Genomic DNA, 20,158 nt, shown 5'->3' on the forward strand with positions numbered 1-20,158 from the left:
GTTAGAGTCCTCATGTATTAATATTCTGGATAGTTACAAAATGGTTTCTTTCAGTTGCTTTTGAATGTTCTAAACACTTCACCAAGTCACCAGGTTGTCTTCTTGTAGTGGGAATTTTTCTAATGCTAGTTTAGGATGTTATACAGGTTGTAGATGGGTCCTCCACATTCTTGAAATGGTGAGGCCATCATTTTTGTTGAGATTTGGGTTGTGTTTGAGCATTTTACAAGACTCTTTAAATTTTCTCTCAAACCAGGTTTTGGTGCAGTGTAGGGACTTGGTATTTTTCCAGTCAATTCTATGGTATGTTTGGAGTGCATGGTCAGAAAGGCCTGTTTTACCGAAGTGGAGGTATTTAATGTGTCGTTTGTGTTCGTCTTGTCTGATTGGGATAGTTTGCCCTGTTTCCCCTATGTATGGTATGTTACATGTGCAGTATATTTTGTATACTCCCGGGTGTGCTAGGTGTGGAAGAGGATCTTTTGAGGAACTGAGTAGATGTCTTAGCTTATTTGGGGGTTTAAAGGTGGTTTTAATGTTGTATTTGCGAAGTGTTCTGTCTATTTTTTCAGAAATGCCTCTAACATAAGGAATGGATAGCATTCTTGAAATCTTTTTTGTTCTTACTGGTATCTTTATGGAGGATCTTGTGAATAGTTTTTTTATTGTATCCATTTTTGATAAATGTTTGGTTGATGATTTTGTATTCTTGGTTTAGAGCCTGTTCATTCGAACAAATAGTTAGGGCTCTGTGTTTAAGGGTGCTTATGACACCTAATTTTTGTGTTGGGTGGTGGTAAGAATTTTTGTGTATGTATTGGCCTGTGTGTGTAGGTTTGCGGTAAACTGAGAAGGAGAGACAGCCAGAGGGAAGACGTGTGACAAGTGTGTCTAGGAAAGGAAGAGAGTCGTTTTTTTCCATTTTAATGGTGAATTGGATATGTTTGTGTTGTTTGTTTAGGTGGCTAAGGAATGTATTTAGAGCTTCGCGGCCGTGGGGCCAAATGGCGAAAATATCGTCAACGTATCTGAGCCAAATTTTGGGCTTTAGACATGCTGTTGCTAGAGCACGTTGCTCAAAGTCTTTCATATAAAAGTTAGCTATTGGGGGAGAAAGTGGTGAGCCCATGGCTGTACCTTCTTTTTGAAGGTAAAAATCGTTTTGCCATACGAAATATCCGGAGCGGAGTACATGGGCAAAAAAGGCCGTGATATCATGTGGAAATATGTTCTCTAGGAGCAAGATCGTGTCATTGATTGGGACATTGGTGAAAAGGGAAGTTATGTCAAAGCTGACTAATAAATCTTGGTCGGTGAGTGTAATGTTTTTGATTTTACTGATGAAATGTTGTGTATTTTTTATGTAGGAAGGGGACTGACCTACCAATTCCTTGAGTGTGGCAGCTAATTTTTTTGCTAAGTGATAATTTGGGCTGTCAATTCCTTCAACGATCGGGCGAAGTGGTGTGCCAGATTTGTGTATTTTTGGCAGGCCATAAATTCTGGGCGCACGGGCATACTGAGGTATTAATTTTTTTGCCGTTTCTTCGGGCCATGTGTGGACGGATTTGATTAATTCAGTTGTTTTCTTTTTGTTACGTTTTGTGGGGTTGTAGTTAACCTTTTGGTAGGTGTTATGGTCTGATATTAACTGGTTCATTTTTTCAATGTATGTCGCACGGTCTAACAGGACAGTGGAATTGCCTTTATCGGCTTTCGTTATTATAATATCCTGGTTATTTTTTAAGGATTTAAGGGCTAGATTTTCGGTTTTGTTTATGTTGGTGTTTAGTTTTATGTTAGAATTTAGTATACACGATGTTTCCATTCGTATTTTATCAGCCAGAATGGTGGGGAGAGATCGTAAACCTCTCTCGATATGATACACAATATCAAGCTTGTCTACTGACCTCGGAGCAATGCCGTAGTTCAACCCTTTCTTTAGCAGTGAGAGTTCACCTTCGGTGAGAATGTGGTTTGATAGGTTGATAACTGAGCATTGATCCGATGGTGGTTGGTGGCTCCTAACATTGTTTGCGGGTGATTGGTTGCTCCTTATGACGTCGGTTTGTGGTTGGCTGTTCCTTTCGTAATGGCGTCTTGATGATCTTGTGCTTTTCTATTTATAATCTATTTATAATATAAATATATATATATATATATATTTTTTTTTTTTTTTTGTTTATAATTTTTTTTCTTTATTTATTTATTTTTGTTTTTCTCTTCTATCACTAGAGGTCAGGCTAGAAAAAAGATTTATTAACTACATAGATTTAGTTTACTGGTATAGAAAGCATGAGCATGTAGCTTGATTCTGTATACAGTTGTATTCTTCCGATGATGACCTCGATATAGAGGTCGAAACGTCAAGTTTTATTTTATTTGTAATTAATAAAATAATCTGTTCAACACGTGTTTTTGAGTCCCTAAATCTACAAATATGAGTATGAAAGATTTGTTTAAATCTAGACTCTAGACCAGTGGTTCTTAACCGGTGTTCTGTGGAACACTTGTGTTCCACAGGTGAAAGATGTCACATGACACAGTTCTGAGTGTAATTGGCTACTCTGCTCCTAACAACTGATGGCTGCTATTCATGTTTATACACACACACACACACAGTAAGGTGCATGGATTATGTAAAAACTCACTCAAAAAATATACAAAATTAATATATATATATATATATATATATATATATATAATCCTTAGCTCGCCCAATGTTGTAATGTACTATAGGTTTACAACCAGAAATAATACTTTGAAAGCGAGGGATATATCCTGAAAATAGGTGGGGAGAAAATGCTGATCGAAAATACCCCTTCCCTCTCAAATTAATGAAAATTAAATTTGTTTGTTACAAAACATTATTTTGATAATAATAATTCTGTGAGGAGCCTACATAGCTCAGTTGGTATAGACAAGCCCTTTAGTCGTAAAAATCCAGGTTTGAATCTCATCTTTGATGAGAGGAACCTATATCATGGTATCAATCAAAGGGGAGTAAGCCAGTTTCATTTGGAGGTGGAAGGATTTTTTCCTCTCAGAAACTGGTTTTTCATCCCTCAAAACAAGCAAACTGACCCTGTGAACACACACAGACAGAATACTAACTCCAATATAGAACAAATTAGAGCTTCACCATCTTCTCTTTCTACAGCACATTATGGATATCATGTAGATTTCCATGATATCCATAATGTGGATATCATGGAAATTTCCATAATACTGGATGGAAATGATACTTGACAGGAATGCTGTGAGGGTTTATTACATTAATATATTTTTGTTTTGTATACTTTCTTTTTGTACATATACATGCATGCATTATTTATTATTAGGAGGCCGCATACTTAGCTAAATACATCTCACATTCTACTACTATTTAATTCTCCTACTACAACACTACTACCATCAATGCCATCTACCACCCATCATTACCAATAACAGTATTTTCTGTCTGTAAATTGCATGTCTTCTGAAGGCCAGTTTGTATGCAGGATGAAAAACTCAAATTTCTAGGAGAAAAAACCCTGCTACCTCCATATGAGATTGGCTAACTCACCTTCAGTTGAAAAAATCTGTATAAGGATTCCCATCGTCATGACAAGAATTGAACCCAAGTCTTTTTCCAACCAATGTGGGCAATGTTCCACTGTTCTGCCAATTGTGTTATGAATGCTTAATGCAATGAGAGGTTTAAATACAATTGGGAATCTTTGGAAGGGTGGGGAGATTGTCATAATTTATTGGCACTCTAAATAACTAACAAACTTTTTGTGTTTTAGAGGTGGCAATAATATAGGTTATAACACATTTTCATCATGCATGAATAGGTCACATTCTAGCTGTATTAAAAAGATTAGCGATTTATGCACAAAGTATTTTGCTTGAAAATGAAACAGGGTTGCATAGTTGAATTTCATATAAAACATTATTACTTAAAATGGATTGGTATTTTTGAAAGTTTCTAATTCTGTTATATGAGGTACTACTGCAACTGACATTCATATAATATATATGAATACATAATATTGCTGTGTTTCATCCAGGCAGCAGTCTAATAGTTGTATTTTGAACAAATGTGACTAGTACTTAGTCTAACCATGTGGTCTGAAAAGTTCATGGCCTCGACCATAGATGGCAACACTATTGGCAAGATTTTTTTTTTTTTTGTAATTTGGTACATCTGTCATAAGCATCCATGTGAAATTGCAAGTCATTCTATCAATTTAATAGTGGTCGTTTGAATATGGTCCTGATCAGATTACATCTGGACTGTTTGCTTGAATCTGGTCATAAGCATTTGAAGAGGAATGAAGAAACCTTAGAGAAGATAATCTTCCTTTGCCATTGGTTACACCAAGACTTCTGATGTTATTTCTCTCATTTTTTCTTCTTTTTTTTAATGAAAAGAAAAAAGTATGGTGAAAGTTGTTTACACCAAAAAAAAACTAATTAGTAATGCAATATAGCATTTCATCACTTGATGTGATACTACTGCCACTTACAAATGGAGCATTTTAACATTTTACTTTGATTTTATACAGCTGTCTGAAGCTAAAGAGATATGGAAAGAATTTATGTATTGGAAATGTGGTGTTATAGAAAGATGGAAAAGATTGGCTATACAGAAAGAATATCAAATCAAGAGGTTTTAAGACGAGTTGGGATGGAAAGAACACTGCTGAAGAATATTATGCAAAGAAAGACCAGATTTGCAGGACATCTTCTGAGAGGTTCTTCGGGACACCTGACAAGAACTATATTACAAGGGAAAGTTGAGGGGAAGAGAAGATGTGGAAGACCAACTAGAGAGTCGTTTAATGACATCGTGGAATGGACTGGTTTAAGAATGATGGACGCGACAGACAGAGAGAAATGGAGACGAGCTGCTCATCTGCTGCAACCCTCTTGCTAGAGGATGCTACTGGAAGACGACGACAAAGCAAAAGTGTTGTCTGTATCACTTGAAATGGATAAAATTGAGTATCGTGCAGTTATAAAATTCTTTGTAAAAAGAAGGTTGAACGCCAAAAGAAATTCATTCGAAGTTCATAAAAGTTTATGGGCTGCCGAGTTTAAACATGGCCATACTAGCCTTGAAGATGATCCACGTGAAGGAAATCCAAAAAGTGTAAGAACACCTGAAATCATGATCAAGTGCACGATGTGGTATTGGATGACCGGTGAGTCAAAGTGCATGAAATTGCTGAGACTATAGACATTTCAAAAGAACATGTAGTATATATTTTGCATGAAGAATTGCAAATTAAAAAGCTTTGCACAAGATGGGTGCTGCCCTTGCTCACAGCAGATCAAAAATGCCCTCGTATGAAAATCTCTGAATAGTGCTGGGAGCATTTTAACAAGAATAAAATTGATTTTGTGCATCGATTTATTACTATGAATGAGACTTGGATTCATCATTATACACCAAAATCCAAACAGCAGTCAAAACATTGGACAGAAGCTGGTTGTTCAGTGCTAAATAAGACAAAGTTGGTGCAATTTGTTTATTATTTATCTTGAAAAGGGTAAAACAATAACTGGGGAATATTATTCCAATCTTTTAACCAGACTAGACGAAAAAATTAGTGAGAAAAGACCTGGTTTGCAGAAGAAGAAAATCATCTTTCATCAGGATAATGCACCTGTCCACAAAGGTGTGGGAAAATTAAGGGATCTGCACTATGAATGGTTGGAACATCCATCCTGTTTCCCAAATTAGGCTCCCCTCTGGCTTCTATCTGTTCCCCAAACTTGAACTCTTTCTCACTGGTCGGCATTTTTTTTTCGAATCAAAGGTGATTGAGGTTGCAGAGGAGTATTTTCAGATCATACTGAGAACCACTACAGGGACAGACACTGGAGCATCACTGGAATAAATGTATGTCTTAAGGGAGATTATGTTGAAAAATAAAAATTTTGAAATTATAAATTCGTTTTTTCATTGTTAGGCTGAGAACTTTTCAGACCACCTTCGTACTTTTACATCTTGAACATTGCATAAACCTTGAATTTATCAGTAAATCATTTACTGCTTTCAGCATACAAACCACATATATTTTTGCCTTCGCCTATCCAAAACCTGTGAGGCCACATATTGATGGCTGCATGCACAACATCCAACTGAAACGTTGCCACTGCTTACTCCAAATCCCCAAGCTGGCAATGCTGTGGTGTTGTTTCTTGCGGGCTACTCTCTCTCTCAAGCTCCATCCACAATTTAAAGTCCAATGAATTCATAGCTCAAGACTTCCAGAAAGCCTTTTTTTTTTTTTGAGAGAGAGAAACTTGTGACATGATATTTACACGTTAGCACAAGAAAAGTATATTTAATATACTTTTTTTGGTTATTTTGGTTTGAAAATAACAATCATCAGTGGCCATTTACAAGGGGCCAATTACATGGCGATATGTCATGGGGCACATTTGCTTTCAACACAACCACTAATGAATGGTTCACTGCCTACTATGAAACAAGATTTTCTTCTGGGTCTGTGCCACAGGTTTCAGTATGATATCTTGATATACTTTGGTGTAGGTTTTATCCTTTTCTCACAGAAATGCAACTTGGATACCCCCCCCCTCGATACATCATCTCCCCAGCAAACCATCACTGACCCAGGATGATAACCTCTCTGAATACTGGATGCTATTGCATGTGCGGTGCAACCATCCAGGGTGCATATCCAATCATTCTTGTCAGTTGAAAACTCTTCATTGGTGAAAATCTTCTCATCTGTGAAGAGGATATCTTTGTGTCTGTTGTTTGTGTACTGCCATATTTATTACAACTTGAACAATGCATAAATATTTAATCTATTGATAAATCATTAATTAAAGCTTTCAGCACTTACAAATCACTTGTATAATGTACATATAGCTGTACTCAATGTTCAAAATGTCTCCCTTTTTTGCCTTCACACATATGCCCGAAGTCTTAAGGCCACATATCAATCGCAGCATGCATAACATCCAACAGAAATGGTGCCACTGCTTGCTCCAAATTTACTTTCATGCTGGTGATGCTCGTTTGTCATTTCTTTCAGATGGGATTATGTGATCAATCACATTGCTTCCAACCACTGTTGTGGGGTCCTTGCCTTGTGTGCATGGACTGGGTCCTATTGGAGAGTCCGCTGCATACTGTGAAATAAGTTGTTGTTCAGGGGACATATCACAGGCTCCAGTTCGGTGTCTTGATACACTTCGGCAGAGGTTTTGATCCCTTTCTCATAGAAATACAACTTCAATATCCCCAATACACCATCCTTCCCCCTCCAAACCATCACTGATGCAGGATGATGACATCACCCTGTATCAGTGAATGAATCCTGGGTGTTATAGCACATGATGTGTGACCATCCAGGGCATATACCTGATTGTTTTATCCGTTAAATAACTTTTCATTGGGGAAAATTTTTTTTTCATCTGTGAAGAGGATATTCCAGTGGCTTTTGTTTGTATACTGCTGGAGAAATACCTATTGATTTTATAACCCTCTTCTGCATAAGTTGTGTGTGTTAGGAAGTGTCCAGTGGAACAACAATAGACTCTCATACCCATTTAGTACAGGTATTATTGTTCTCTGAAAAATGGTCATTTCTTGCAACATCTTTCTGCATTCTCACAGGATTACAGTGGAGGTGTGCCTTCACAGTCCTCAGAAGTTTTTGTGTTCTAATGCAGAATGGTGTGTCTTCTATATCATTATAATGGTTAATGGTTTGATGCAAAAACATCTTATTGATCCCACAATAACAGGTGGCTACATTCCCACCTTGTGAAGTGCTATTACAGCTACACAGTTTTCATAAACTCCCAACTACATGTTAACACGTACAGCTGGACCTTTCTCTCTCTACTGATAAACATGCAAATGTTGGTGTGAAACTGGGCTTGTGCAATTCTGTGGGGGTGTGTAGAAGGTTAAGCACTATTTAATGCAAGATCGTGTATATCTTCTTGAGCAGTGATAAATTTTGTGATTTTATTACTGCTGAAGAAGCGAGGATTGATAATTGCTGTCTTGAGCTACTAATGAAAATTTTTAAATATCAGTCTGAAAACGTTTTTTAAATAAGGTCTTATGTCATGTGACATTCAAAATTGGTAATGTGCAGGAAACAATCTTCATCAGTTTTCCTTTTAAATAGTAGTAGATTTTTGTTTGTTTTAATGTAGTTGTTTCAGTTCAATTCCATATGTATTTCAATAACAATCTTTTTTTTTTTCAGCAACTCAAGCCTGCCTCTATTCGATTAATGGATAATGAGCAGTTCATGTTTGGTAAGGAATCATTAATGTTGTTTGTAAAACATCTTACTTTTATCTCTATTAGAAAATTTTCATAATCATTTTTTAGTACATGTCATTCAGTTGGGGAGAGGAGAAGCAGGTAGAGGAATCGAGACAATAAGATTTATTTGGACATGGTCCCTTAGAAGGTTCTACTATGAAGAATTTAAGGAATTTTTTGAGTCATTGGAGAAAGCATCTGACAAAGAAAAATGAGGAGATAAATCCATGTCAAGGATTTAAACAACAGAATAGGAAATGAATAACAAACATATAGGAATATTTTGGAAAAAATTGGAGATAATAGCCAATGTAATAATAATAATGGTTAGTACCTGCTGGATTTTTTATTTGTATTAGTTGTTACCAATACGTGGTCATGTGTTAGGTTAAATTTTGGGAGGACATCATGTTGGAGGTTTAATGGAATATTAATAGCACTGGGAAAGGATTAAAAACTATTTTAATTCTTCCAATATTTTGTCTCACTGAGACATTCTTCAGGGGGTTTAAATTAACACTTCAGTGTTATATCCACATGTTTCATATAGTATTGTGTTGCATTTGTTAGTTTTTAAATCCTTGATGTCTCAGTGACCAAGATGAAATATTATTATTCAGGCCTCCATGGAGTCAAGAGACTCATCGTGGGAGATCCTTCCTAGGAAACACAAAGTCTATCATACCACTCCTTGAACTCATTGACCGTTCTTGCTCTCACCACTCTATCAGGCAGTGCATTCCATGGTTCCACCACGCTCCATGGAAAGAAACTACCTCTCACTCTCTCTCTCTCTCTTGCTGACAGCTTCCTTTCGTACTTTCCAGGGATGGCCCCCTTGTCATCGCTCCTTCCCGCTGCTCCATTAAGTGAAAATACTCCTAAGTGTCCACCCTATTGCTGCCTCTCAACAGTTTAAAAGTCTCGATCGTATCACCTCTCCTTCTATCCACCAAACTCTGCAGTCCACATTCCCTCAGCTGATCCTCATAATTAACATTGTATGGTCCTGAAACCATCTTTGTTATCTGCCTCTGCACCCTTTCCACAGTTGATTTATCCCCCTTCAAATCTTGGGGACCAAATTTGAGAACAGTAGACTAAGTGTGGTCTGATCAAGGTCTTATACAACGGAATGATAACTCTTCTATCTCTGCAGGTCAGCATCCTTCCCATCTCATATTGAAGGAAGACTTATCCTGTCTTCTTCCAGCAGACCTTTCATATTCTCTCTACCACTGTATTTGTCACTACTTTATTTTCTGTTGCATTTGTTACATCTTTAGTTTTCTAATGTGGGAAGCTCAAAATAGTGACTTTGTCAGAGAACATAATTTCATGATTGAATCTCCATATCAGAGATTCAATCATGAAAAAGAAAATCATGAAGAGAGAGGTATGAGACTGAGCAGAAGTAAGACAGAGTATATGTGTTGCGCAGTGGGCTGTGGCCAGGAGACAGATCTGGAGCTGGAAGGAAATGTCATCAGGAAGGTGAGAGACTTTAGATACTTAGGTCCAACAGTGGAAGAAGATGGAGGAGCTGAGAAGGAAGTGGGATGCAGGATACAAGCGGGTTGGAGGAACTGGAGGGAGATGGCTGGAGTGTTATGCGATAAGAGGGTGCCGATCAATCTGAAAGGCAAAATTTATAGGACAGTAGTGAGGCCAGCTATGACATATGCTATAGAAACTGTGGCCCTGAGGAAAAATAACATCAGCAGGATGGAAGTAGCAGAGATGAGAATGCTTAGGTGGATGTGCGGTGTGACCAGAAAGGATCATCTGAGAAATGACTGTGTCAGGGGAACAGTGAAAGTTACGAACTTAGGAGCGAAAATACAGGAGGCAAGGTTGAGATGGTTTGGTCATGTGATGAGGAGGGAGGACGAATATGTGGGAAGAAGGGTCATGCAGATGGATGTGCAAGGAAGGCGGAAGCGTGGGCAGCCAAAGAAGAGATGGAGGGAGCTGGTAGAAGAGGACTTGAAGATGAAGAACTTGGATGTGGTGACAGCCCAAGACAGGAAGGTGTGGAGGAGACTCATAACAAACAGTGACCCCACTTAAGTGGGAAAAGCTGTAGAAGAAGAAGAAGAAGAAGAATCTCCATATCATAATACTTGTTTATTCTTATACTTTAATCGACTTACCTTGTTGTCATTGTTATTATTACTTTTATCACCTGCAGTATTTTGCCACCTCTTCTTGTTCTGATTATTTTTCTAATCCTATCTAAGTTTCTTTAACTGTTTCTCCATTGTTTCAGTTCTCTGGTTGATTTTGTAATAATTTATTTGAAGCTGGATATTTTCAGTGTCAAATTACCATTGTATTATTAAGTGCATTGTGGCTGTAACATTTCTGTTCAGCAGAAAAAATGTTCTCCTCATCAGCATCAATGTTAAGTTGTGCTTTTGATGCCTTGTGAATTTTTGGTGTTTCACTAAAATACTACTGAGATACACCATTTTATTCAAGAAAATATTCAGTAAATTAAATCACCAATCTTATAGGAAATTCATAACATTATGTCTATACTCAAAATAGCCTTTAACCAGACTATTTTAATTTAGCAATAATGTGAAATGCATTCACTTAACACTAGGATGGATGCTTTCCTACAAATTAACGAATCTCGAAATCCTAGATACAATCAGACAAATGGCAGGTTACCGTGTGTGTGTGTTTTATGTCCATTCCATCAATAAATATCATGCCAATGTAAGGATTTTTAACAAACTGAAATGCCTTTTCTTCCCTATAAGGAGAAGATGAGTTTGTTTTAGTCCTATCTAACTTTTGGAGACAGGCAACAGTTCAGTCTTCACCAATAGGCAATAAGAGATAATTGGCCCAAGACTCTCGCTAATTATAAATGGCATTCAGCAAAGAGAGGGAAACAAGTGTCACCATCTCATGGTCGCTAATGCTGCATATTAGTTGTCTGAAAAAGGATAGATTCTATGGTTGATTTTCTTCAGTTTCCAGATGAAAAAGCCTGCTTGCATGTGCCTGAGAGCGACTAACTCAGGAGCCAATCAAAGAAAGGCTTAGAAAAAGTTCCTCTAGTTGATAACTAGATTGAAACTGAAATGACGTTATTTTAAGTGTCCTATGTTATGGGTGCAAATGCAACTTCCACAAGTCTACATAAGTCTCTTCATTTTTTAACATTCGTTTTATTTATTTTGTATTTTTTATTTTTATATATAATGTTAAAACCAAAGATTGTACTTTTTTCAAGCCACTTCAGACCTCCAATAAACATGGCTATAGCCTAGCGATGGATGATGTAATTCCTCTTGCATCTAAATATAATATATACATATATATATTTATTTATTAAAAATATAATACATACTAATAAACAAAAATTATTATAAATATTATATAAAAAATTATTCTGTATAAAGTAAGGTTTCCAGGTTATGTTGAAATCAATAAATTGCTAATTATGTTAGGTTTTTGCAAAGTGTTGTTTTGTTACTGACCTTTTAAGGAAATTTTGCCTCCATAGTACAGTTGAAAGAATGATGGTACATTGTGTCCTTCAGTTGGAAAAAAAACTGGAAGAGGTAACAGGATTTTTTTCACCTGGAAATTTAGGATTTTCATCCCATATACAAGAAAATCAGCCATAGAACATAAACACAATTTACAGACAAAAAATACTATTAATGGGCAGTAGACAGCATTGTTAATAGATGGAAAATGAAGTAGCATTCATGGTGGACTGTGTGGAATAGGATTCCATCATAGGTCCTAGAATTACTTCAAGGTGTCATATAATAAAAACTGCAATAGATAAGAACAGAGGTCTGGAAATTGTCCATTGCTGTCTTGCAGACTGCAGACAAGAGTGCACAAAAAAGCATGCAGGTAACTTGTCTGTATACAAATGCTAGGAATATCAGAAACAAAGGGATAGAGTTTGTTGCCTTGGTCAATACTTTGGGGCCTCATATTGTAGGCATTAGTGAGTCCTGGCTATCAGAAGCAGACATATCTACTGGTAAAGGGTGTCGCCATAGCATGTGGTGGTGAATTTGAGCTGTGCTAAAGAAAGTGATTTTTAATTGGTGAATAGTCCGTTTTTGAGTGTTAAATTGTTTCTCTGGAATACGAGTGTACTTAAGTGGTTGTTTTTTCTGAAGTTAGTTGTGGTCGTGATATTGTGTATTTTGGTTACCGAGAAGACACGGTCGGATGCATAACATCCGACCGTGTGGAAGACAAGACGAAGCTAATTTTTCATTACTGTATTTAGTTTTATTTCATTTTATTTAGTGTACTTAATGTTTTGTTTTGCTTGTAATTGTTTGTACTTTTCTTATTTATTTATACTCCCAAATACTTATTTAGCATTTATTTTTGACACTAATTAGTAACACTATTTTGAATAATTAACGATTACTGTAGTAGTCCCTCGGCAGTAAAAAATGATGGCGTATTCAGCTGCAGTCGCAAATGCGTGTCGCCAAGTCCTCCGCCATTTAAGAACTCTATTATAAGCAATATGATAAAGGAGTTTGTGGCATGCAGTACTTGCGGTATGTATGCATCTCGGGAATTGAATATCTGGCTTGTGAGAGAGAGAGAGAGTTGGGGGAGGGTTCATGTGTGCATAAAGTGTAGGCAGTGGGAGGAAATAAATGCAGTAGATATCTCAATAACTGACCTTGTTGCTCCAGGATCGGGAAATGAATTCCGGAAGACGTGTAGTGTGATAGGAGAGAATGAAGAAAAAAATATGAATGAGAAAATAATAGTTGACAGTGTAGAAGGCGTGAGTGACTGTTAAACTTTAGGAGATGGTTTTGTTTGGGAGAGTGAATTTCGATTAAGAGTGACTGACCTGCAGAGGGAGATTGTGGAGCTGAAAGAGGAAGTGGGATGTCTTGGGAGAAGTATGAAAGATGAAATTAGGAGAATGGAAGGGATAAATGCAAGGCAAATCAGAGTAGGGGAGGGAAAGAGTTTTGGGAATGATAGGAGAGGAGAGAATGGAATTGGATGTGGAAATGGAGAGAATGGAAACAGTAGGAGAGAGAGAGAGAGGGGTATGGGAGTGCTAGAAGAGGAGAGAATGGAAACAATAGGGGGAGAGAGGTATGGGAGTGCTAGAAGAGGAGAGAATGGAAACAGTAGGAGAGATGAAATGAGAGAGGCATGGGAGTGCTAGAAGAGGAGAGAATGGAAACAGTAGGAGAGGGGTATGGGAGTGCTAGAAGAGGAGACTATGGAAACAGTAGGAGAGAGGGAATGAAAGAAGGGGAGAAAATGGAAACAATAGGAGAGAGGGAATGGTAAGAGGTATAATATATGGGGACTCAATGATCCATGGTGTTCAAGATAGGATGCATGAGGAGTGTTTGCCAAGAGGAATGACAGAAAGTGTGGCTTTGGCTGTTAAAGAGATGAAAGGGTGGATGAAATGATTGTGATGGTGGGAACAAATGACTTGAGTGGTGGTGTAAATAGGACAGCAAGAGATATGAGATTCTTGCTTGAGGTGGTACGAAAGAAGACAGAGAGAGGAAAGATAGTATGTGTGTTGCTTAGGTATGATAATGACAAGCTGAGCAGAAGAGCGGTAATATTGAATGACATAATAGCTAGAATATGTGACAAGAGAGGACTGGAATATGTGGATGCTTGGAGTGCATTTGAGGACAGAGAGGAATTGTATGCGAGAGACCGTTTACATTTGAATGAGGAAGGACATAGGCATCTGGAGAGATTGCTGTTCTGAAAAAGTCAGTGTGTCCCAGGGAGGATGGTAGCAGGGGTGACCTCTTGTGGGAATGGGTACTTGGGAGAAGGGGGACAACATCAGTTAACACCGAGCCCAGTGGAGTCTCAAGGGGATAATGCTGGGCATAGAAACAACGGCATTTATATGCTTTATACTAATGCCAGGTATATCCGGAATAAAGGAGAGGAATTGGTGGCACAGATAGCATCAACTTGGCCAAAAATTATTGAGATCACTGAGACTTGGTTGCCAGAAGAGGATATATTGACAGGAATAGAAGTCGCTGGGTACAGCATTTTTCGGCAGGATAGGAAGGGGAAGCATGGTGGTGGAGTGCTGCTTATGATAAGTGACCACCTATGTCCTCTAACAGTGGAGACTTTGGAAGGCAGTGGCACTAATGATTTTGAAAGTGTATGGTGTGAGGTAGAGGTGGGCAAGACTGGATATTTAGTTGGGTGGTGCTACAGACCCAGGAGCACAGAGGGTGGGGACCAGGAAATATTTAGACAGTTGAGTTTGGCAAGTGCAAGAAGAATGATTGTTATGGGAGATATTTTATCTACAGTAGAATAAACTGAGGAGAGGAAGATGCATGTAGCAATAAGGGAATAGAATTTCTAGAATTCTTGAGGGACAAATGTCTTAGGCAACATGAGGGAACAAGAGTTTTGGATTTGGTTACAGCATCAGAAGAGTTGATAATAACTGAGATGACATCTCTCCCACCAGTTGGAGAGAGAGAGTGAGCATATGGTTTTGACTTGGAATATGAATAGACATGCAGGAGTATCAAAGAGACGGGAACTTATGTGGAATTATAATGCAGATGATTATAATAGTCTTAGATGTCAACTTCAGAAAGTTTCATGGAGGGAGGAATTGGAAGGCCGGGATATCATTAGTGCATGGGAAATTGTGAAAGAATATTTGTTAGCAGCAATGGTAAGGTGTATACCACGAGTGAACAAGAGGACACAATTTGGAGTAAAGTGGATGACAAACAATATTAAACAGGAATTGCATGTGAAAAAGAGGCTATGGAAGAGATATAAGGAGACAGGTGAAGAGAGGATGCATGAAGAATCTACGACACAGGCCAGAAGAGTGACTAGTGTGGTAAGGAAAGCGAAACTGGAATATGAGAGGAGATTGGCCCTAAGATCAAAAGAAAATCCTAGGGAATTTTTTAGCTGTGACCAGTAGGAGGAGAAATGACTGTGGAAGAATGATATTGTGGGATAAAAATGGGAATAGAGTGACTGATGCAGATGACATAGTGGAATTGTTCAATGAACACTTTATTGGAGTATTTCATCCTGGTGGAGTCAGTTTTAATGCTAGAGGGATTGAGCAGATTCAATGTTTAGAGGTACAGGAGGAGAGAGTGTGTTTCAAATACTGAGTACTCTGGATGTCAGTAAAACTGTGGGACTGGATGGTATTTCACCACGAGTTTTGAGAGAATGTGCTAGGGAACTGATAGTGCCTGTGACCTGGCTTTTCAATGAAAGTCTGGCTGCGGTAGCAGACTGGAAGTGTCTAATTATAGGCCAGTTTGTGTGTTATCAGTAGTTAGTAAGATCTTGGAGAAAGTAGTGGACCGTATACAGCATTGGGCAGATGAGGGTAATGTTATCTGTGAGAGTCAACATGGATTTGTGAAGGGGCACTCTTGTTTTAGCAATATGCTAGTCTTTTGTTGTTTTAAGGATACTTGCGACATAAGACTGAATGATATAATCACGTAATCACAAGAAAGATATTTATTTAACCAAATATTTCGGTCTGGAAATAGCAGACCATCGTCGGTGGTATTACAAGAACAGTTTAAAAAATATACAAGCTAGAATACTAACAATAGATCGTTGAAATTAGAACATGCCGCGTGATGTTATATCACTAAGTATGAAACGAAATATTTTGAAGTAGAAACATGATTGAATTTGCTATTAAAAAAAAAAAAAAAAAAAAAAAAAAAAAAAAAAAAAAAAAAAAAAAATTAATGGGTAATCTTGATTAGGCTTTCCCAGATTTTTGATATAGATATGCAGTCATTACGATTCAGGTTGGGATGATGGAGCAAGGCCTCCACGCTTTCCTTGAACAAACGTTCGAACCTATAACGGGATCTATGTAAGAGGCGCGTTTTGGACCAAAGGATGCTGTGGTCAGTTTCAATCCCGTGTTGAGCCAAACCAGACTTTTCAGGTTTATTGTGAAGAATGGATGATTGATGTTCTTGGATTCTTTTTTCAAGAGAACGTCCAGTCTGTCCAAAGTAAGAGAGATCACAGTTGCAAGGAATTTGATAAACTCCAGGAAGAGATAAAGTTGAGCGTTTGTCTTTAGGAGAAGGAAATTGAGAAGACAATTTGTTAATAGGAGAATACGTAGCTGTTAAATCATATTTCTTCAAAATTCTTGCGATAGGTTCTGAAATACCGGAGATATAAGGAATAGGTACTCGACGTATTGAATCTTTGTTGTTTTGTGGAGGATTATAAGATGTAAGAAGACGTTGAATACTTTTTTCAGAAAAGCCATTGAGTTTCATGTGTTGCTGGATAGTAGAAAGTTCTTTCTGTAGATAATCAAAAGTAGAACAATTAGTTTTGGCTCTTTTGATGAGACATTTTATAATTCCTGTTTTATGACATGGATGATGGGCTGATTCTTTCAGAATATAACGACCTGTGAATGTTGGTTTCCTGTATACTGTAGTTGTAAGAATATTTGAAGATGATCGGATGAGGAGAACGTTTAAAAAGATAACTGGTTGTTTTCTTCTAATTCCATAGTAAACTTTATGCGATGATGTAAGGAATTAATACTGTTTAAAAAGGAAGATAAAGTGTTTTTACTGTGAGGCCAAATAGCAAATATGTCATCTATATATCTTACCCAAAAAGATGGTAGAGGGAAACTAGATGTGAAGAGGACTTTTTCTAAATGTTCCAAATAAAAGTTGGCTAAAGCTGGAGAAAGAGGACTTCCCATGGCTGTTCCTTCTACTTGGCTATAAAATTTGTTTTGACATATGAAATAACCAGAATGTATAACGAAATCGAATAGTTTTATAATATCTTGAGGAAAGATGTCAGCAAGTAGTTTTAAAGTTTCCTTAAGAGGTACATTGGTGTATAAAGATTCTATATCAAAACTAACCATAAGATCTGTAGGTTGTAATGAGACATCTTTTAATTTTTCTAAGAAATCTGAGGAGTTTTTTAAAAAAGAACTCGAGTTGCCAATGTAAGATTTCAGTAATTTAGCTAGATATTTGGCTATACGGTAAGTAGGAGAATCAATGCAATCTACTATTGGACGAAGAGGATAGTCAATCTTATGGATTTTTGGAAGGCCATAAAATCTAGGAGGTCTTGCAAAATGAGTTTTAAGTCTTTCAATTGTGTCTTTATCCAAACTGATGACTTCATCAAGGAGAGAATTTAATTTCTTTAGTTGTCTGTTGGTTGGATTATAATCAATTTCTTGATATGTGGAGCGATCTCGAAGCAAAAGAGAAAGTTTTCTTCTGTAATTTACTGAGTCCATAACTACTGTTGCTTTTCCCTTGTCAGCTTTAGTGATAATGAGGTGATTATTTTTTCTCAAGGACTGTAAAGATTTCATTTCAGAAGGAGATATGTTAGAAGGAGGAAGTTTAGCCTTAAGTAGAGAAGAAGCGACTTCTAGGCGAAGAGCATTAGCTTTATCGCTGGTTAGATGATTAAGATTCCTTTCAATGTTAACTAGGAAATCTAGATATGGTATTTTATTTGGAACAATAGAAAAATCATGTCCTTTTGAAAGGATGAGGGTTTCGCTTTTAGTCAAAGGACGTCCGGATATATTTACAATCCAATTATCTGGAGTTATGAATGGCTTGGATTGTTTAGACGAAAGAGCCTCATATTTACGGTTAAGATGTTGACTTAGTTTATTATAAGCACGTTGAGTAGAACGTTTAGCTACATTTAGAACTATGTGAGAAAGATGTGGATCCAAATTTGTGGATATATAGGTGCGTAAATCAGAAGTCTGATGACTGTGAATAGCAAGATCACGTTTAGCAGCTTTAAGTTGATTACGGATTAGAGATAAACTTGTGTTCCGGTAAATATTATGAGCTCCAGGAGATTTTATTGTTTCTTTAATCTTAGCGAAATTGGGAATAATCTTGTTGTCGCGGCACTTTTTTAAGAAATTAATCTTTGCTCGTAACCTACCTTGTATAACTGAAAGTTTTCCTAATTTACCAGTTATTTTGGTAGCATTTTCCCCGTGAAGGATAAGAATTTGTTGTTTTAAGGATACTTGCGACATAAGACTGAAAAAAAAAAAAATGTAATACCACCGACGATGGTCTGCTATTTCCAGACCGAAATATTTGGTTAAATAAATATCTTTCTTGTGATTACGTGATTATATCATTCAGTCTTATGTCGCAAGTATCCTTAAAACAACAAATTCTTATCCTTCACGGGGAAAATGCTACCAAAATAACTGGTAAATTAGGAAAACTTTCAGTTATACAAGGTAGGTTACGAGCAAAGATTAATTTCTTAAAAAAGTGCCGCGACAACAAGATTATTCCCAATTTCGCTAAGATTAAAGAAACAATAAAATCTCCTGGAGCTCATAATATTTACCGGAACACAAGTTTATCTCTAATCCGTAATCAACTTAAAGCTGCTAAACGTGATCTTGCTATTCACAGTCATCAGACTTCTGATTTACGCACCTATATATCCACAAATTTGGATCCACATCTTTCTCACATAGTTCTAAATGTAGCTAAACGTTCTACTCAACGTGCTTATAATAAACTAAGTCAACATCTTAACCGTAAATATGAGGCTCTTTCGTCTAAACAATCCAAGCCATTCATAACTCCAGATAATTGGATTGTAAATATATCCGGACGTCCTTTGACTAAAAGCGAAACCCTCATCCTTTCAAAAGGACATGATTTTTCTATTGTTCCAAATAAAATACCATATCTAGATTTCCTAGTTAACATTGAAAGGAATCTTAATCATCTAACCAGCGATAAAGCTAATGCTCTTCGCCTAGAAGTCGCTTCTTCTCTACTTAAGGCTAAACTTCCTCCTTCTAACATATCTCCTTCTGAAATGAAATCTTTACAGTCCTTGAGAAAAAATAATCACCTCATTATCACTAAAGCTGACAAGGGAAAAGCAACAGTAGTTATGGACTCAGTAAATTACAGAAGAAAACTTTCTCTTTTGCTTCGAGATCGCTCCACATATCAAGAAATTGATTATAATCCAACCAACAGACAACTAAAGAAATTAAATTCTCTCCTTGATGAAGTCATCAGTTTGGATAAAGACACAATTGAAAGACTTAAAACTCATTTTGCAAGACCTCCTAGATTTTATGGCCTTCCAAAAATCCATAAGATTGACTATCCTCTTCGTCCAATAGTAGATTGCATTGATTCTCCTACTTACCGTATAGCCAAATATCTAGCTAAATTACTGAAATCTTACATTGGCAACTCGAGTTCTTTTTTAAAAAACTCCTCAGATTTCTTAGAAAAATTAAAAGATGTCTCATTACAACCTACAGATCTTATGGTTAGTTTTGATATAGAATCTTTATACACCAATGTACCTCTTAAGGAAACTTTAAAACTACTTGCTGACATCTTTCCTCAAGATATTATAAAACTATTCGATTTCGTTATACATTCTGGTTATTTCATATGTCAAAACAAATTTTATAGCCAAGTAGAAGGAACAGCCATGGGAAGTCCTCTTTCTCCAGCTTTAGCCAACTTTTATTTGGAACATTTAGAAAAAGTCCTCTTCACATCTAGTTTCCCTCTACCATCTTTTTGGGTAAGATATATAGATGACATATTTGCTATTTGGCCTCACAGTAAAAACACTTTATCTTCCTTTTTAAACAGTATTAATTCCTTACATCATCGCATAAAGTTTACTATGGAATTAGAAGAAAACAACCAGTTATCTTTTTTAGACGTTCTCCTCATCCGATCATCTTCAAATATTCTTACAACTACAGTATACAGGAAACCAACATTCACAGGTCGTTATATTCTG

At 36.9% G+C, this 20,158-nt stretch overlaps 1 protein-coding gene across 1 annotated transcript in view; it reads left to right on the forward strand.

Annotated features, from left to right (window-relative positions):
* Agps (alkyldihydroxyacetonephosphate synthase) overlaps positions 1–20,158 on the forward strand; it is a 608,793-nt gene that overhangs the window by 381,679 nt on the left and 206,956 nt on the right. The window contains exon 13 of the mRNA XM_090397415.1: positions 8,244–8,295. Within this exon, the coding sequence (XP_090253541.1) occupies positions 8,244–8,295 (52 nt within the window). The remainder of the gene's footprint in view (positions 1–8,243; positions 8,296–20,158) is intronic.

The sequence above is a fragment of the Typopeltis vanoorti genome, chromosome 9, assembly GCF_054136105.1.
Source record: "Typopeltis vanoorti isolate ZY-2024b chromosome 9, IOZ_Tvanoo_1.0, whole genome shotgun sequence".
In the NCBI taxonomy this organism is placed as follows: domain Eukaryota; kingdom Metazoa; phylum Arthropoda; class Arachnida; order Uropygi; family Thelyphonidae; genus Typopeltis; species Typopeltis vanoorti.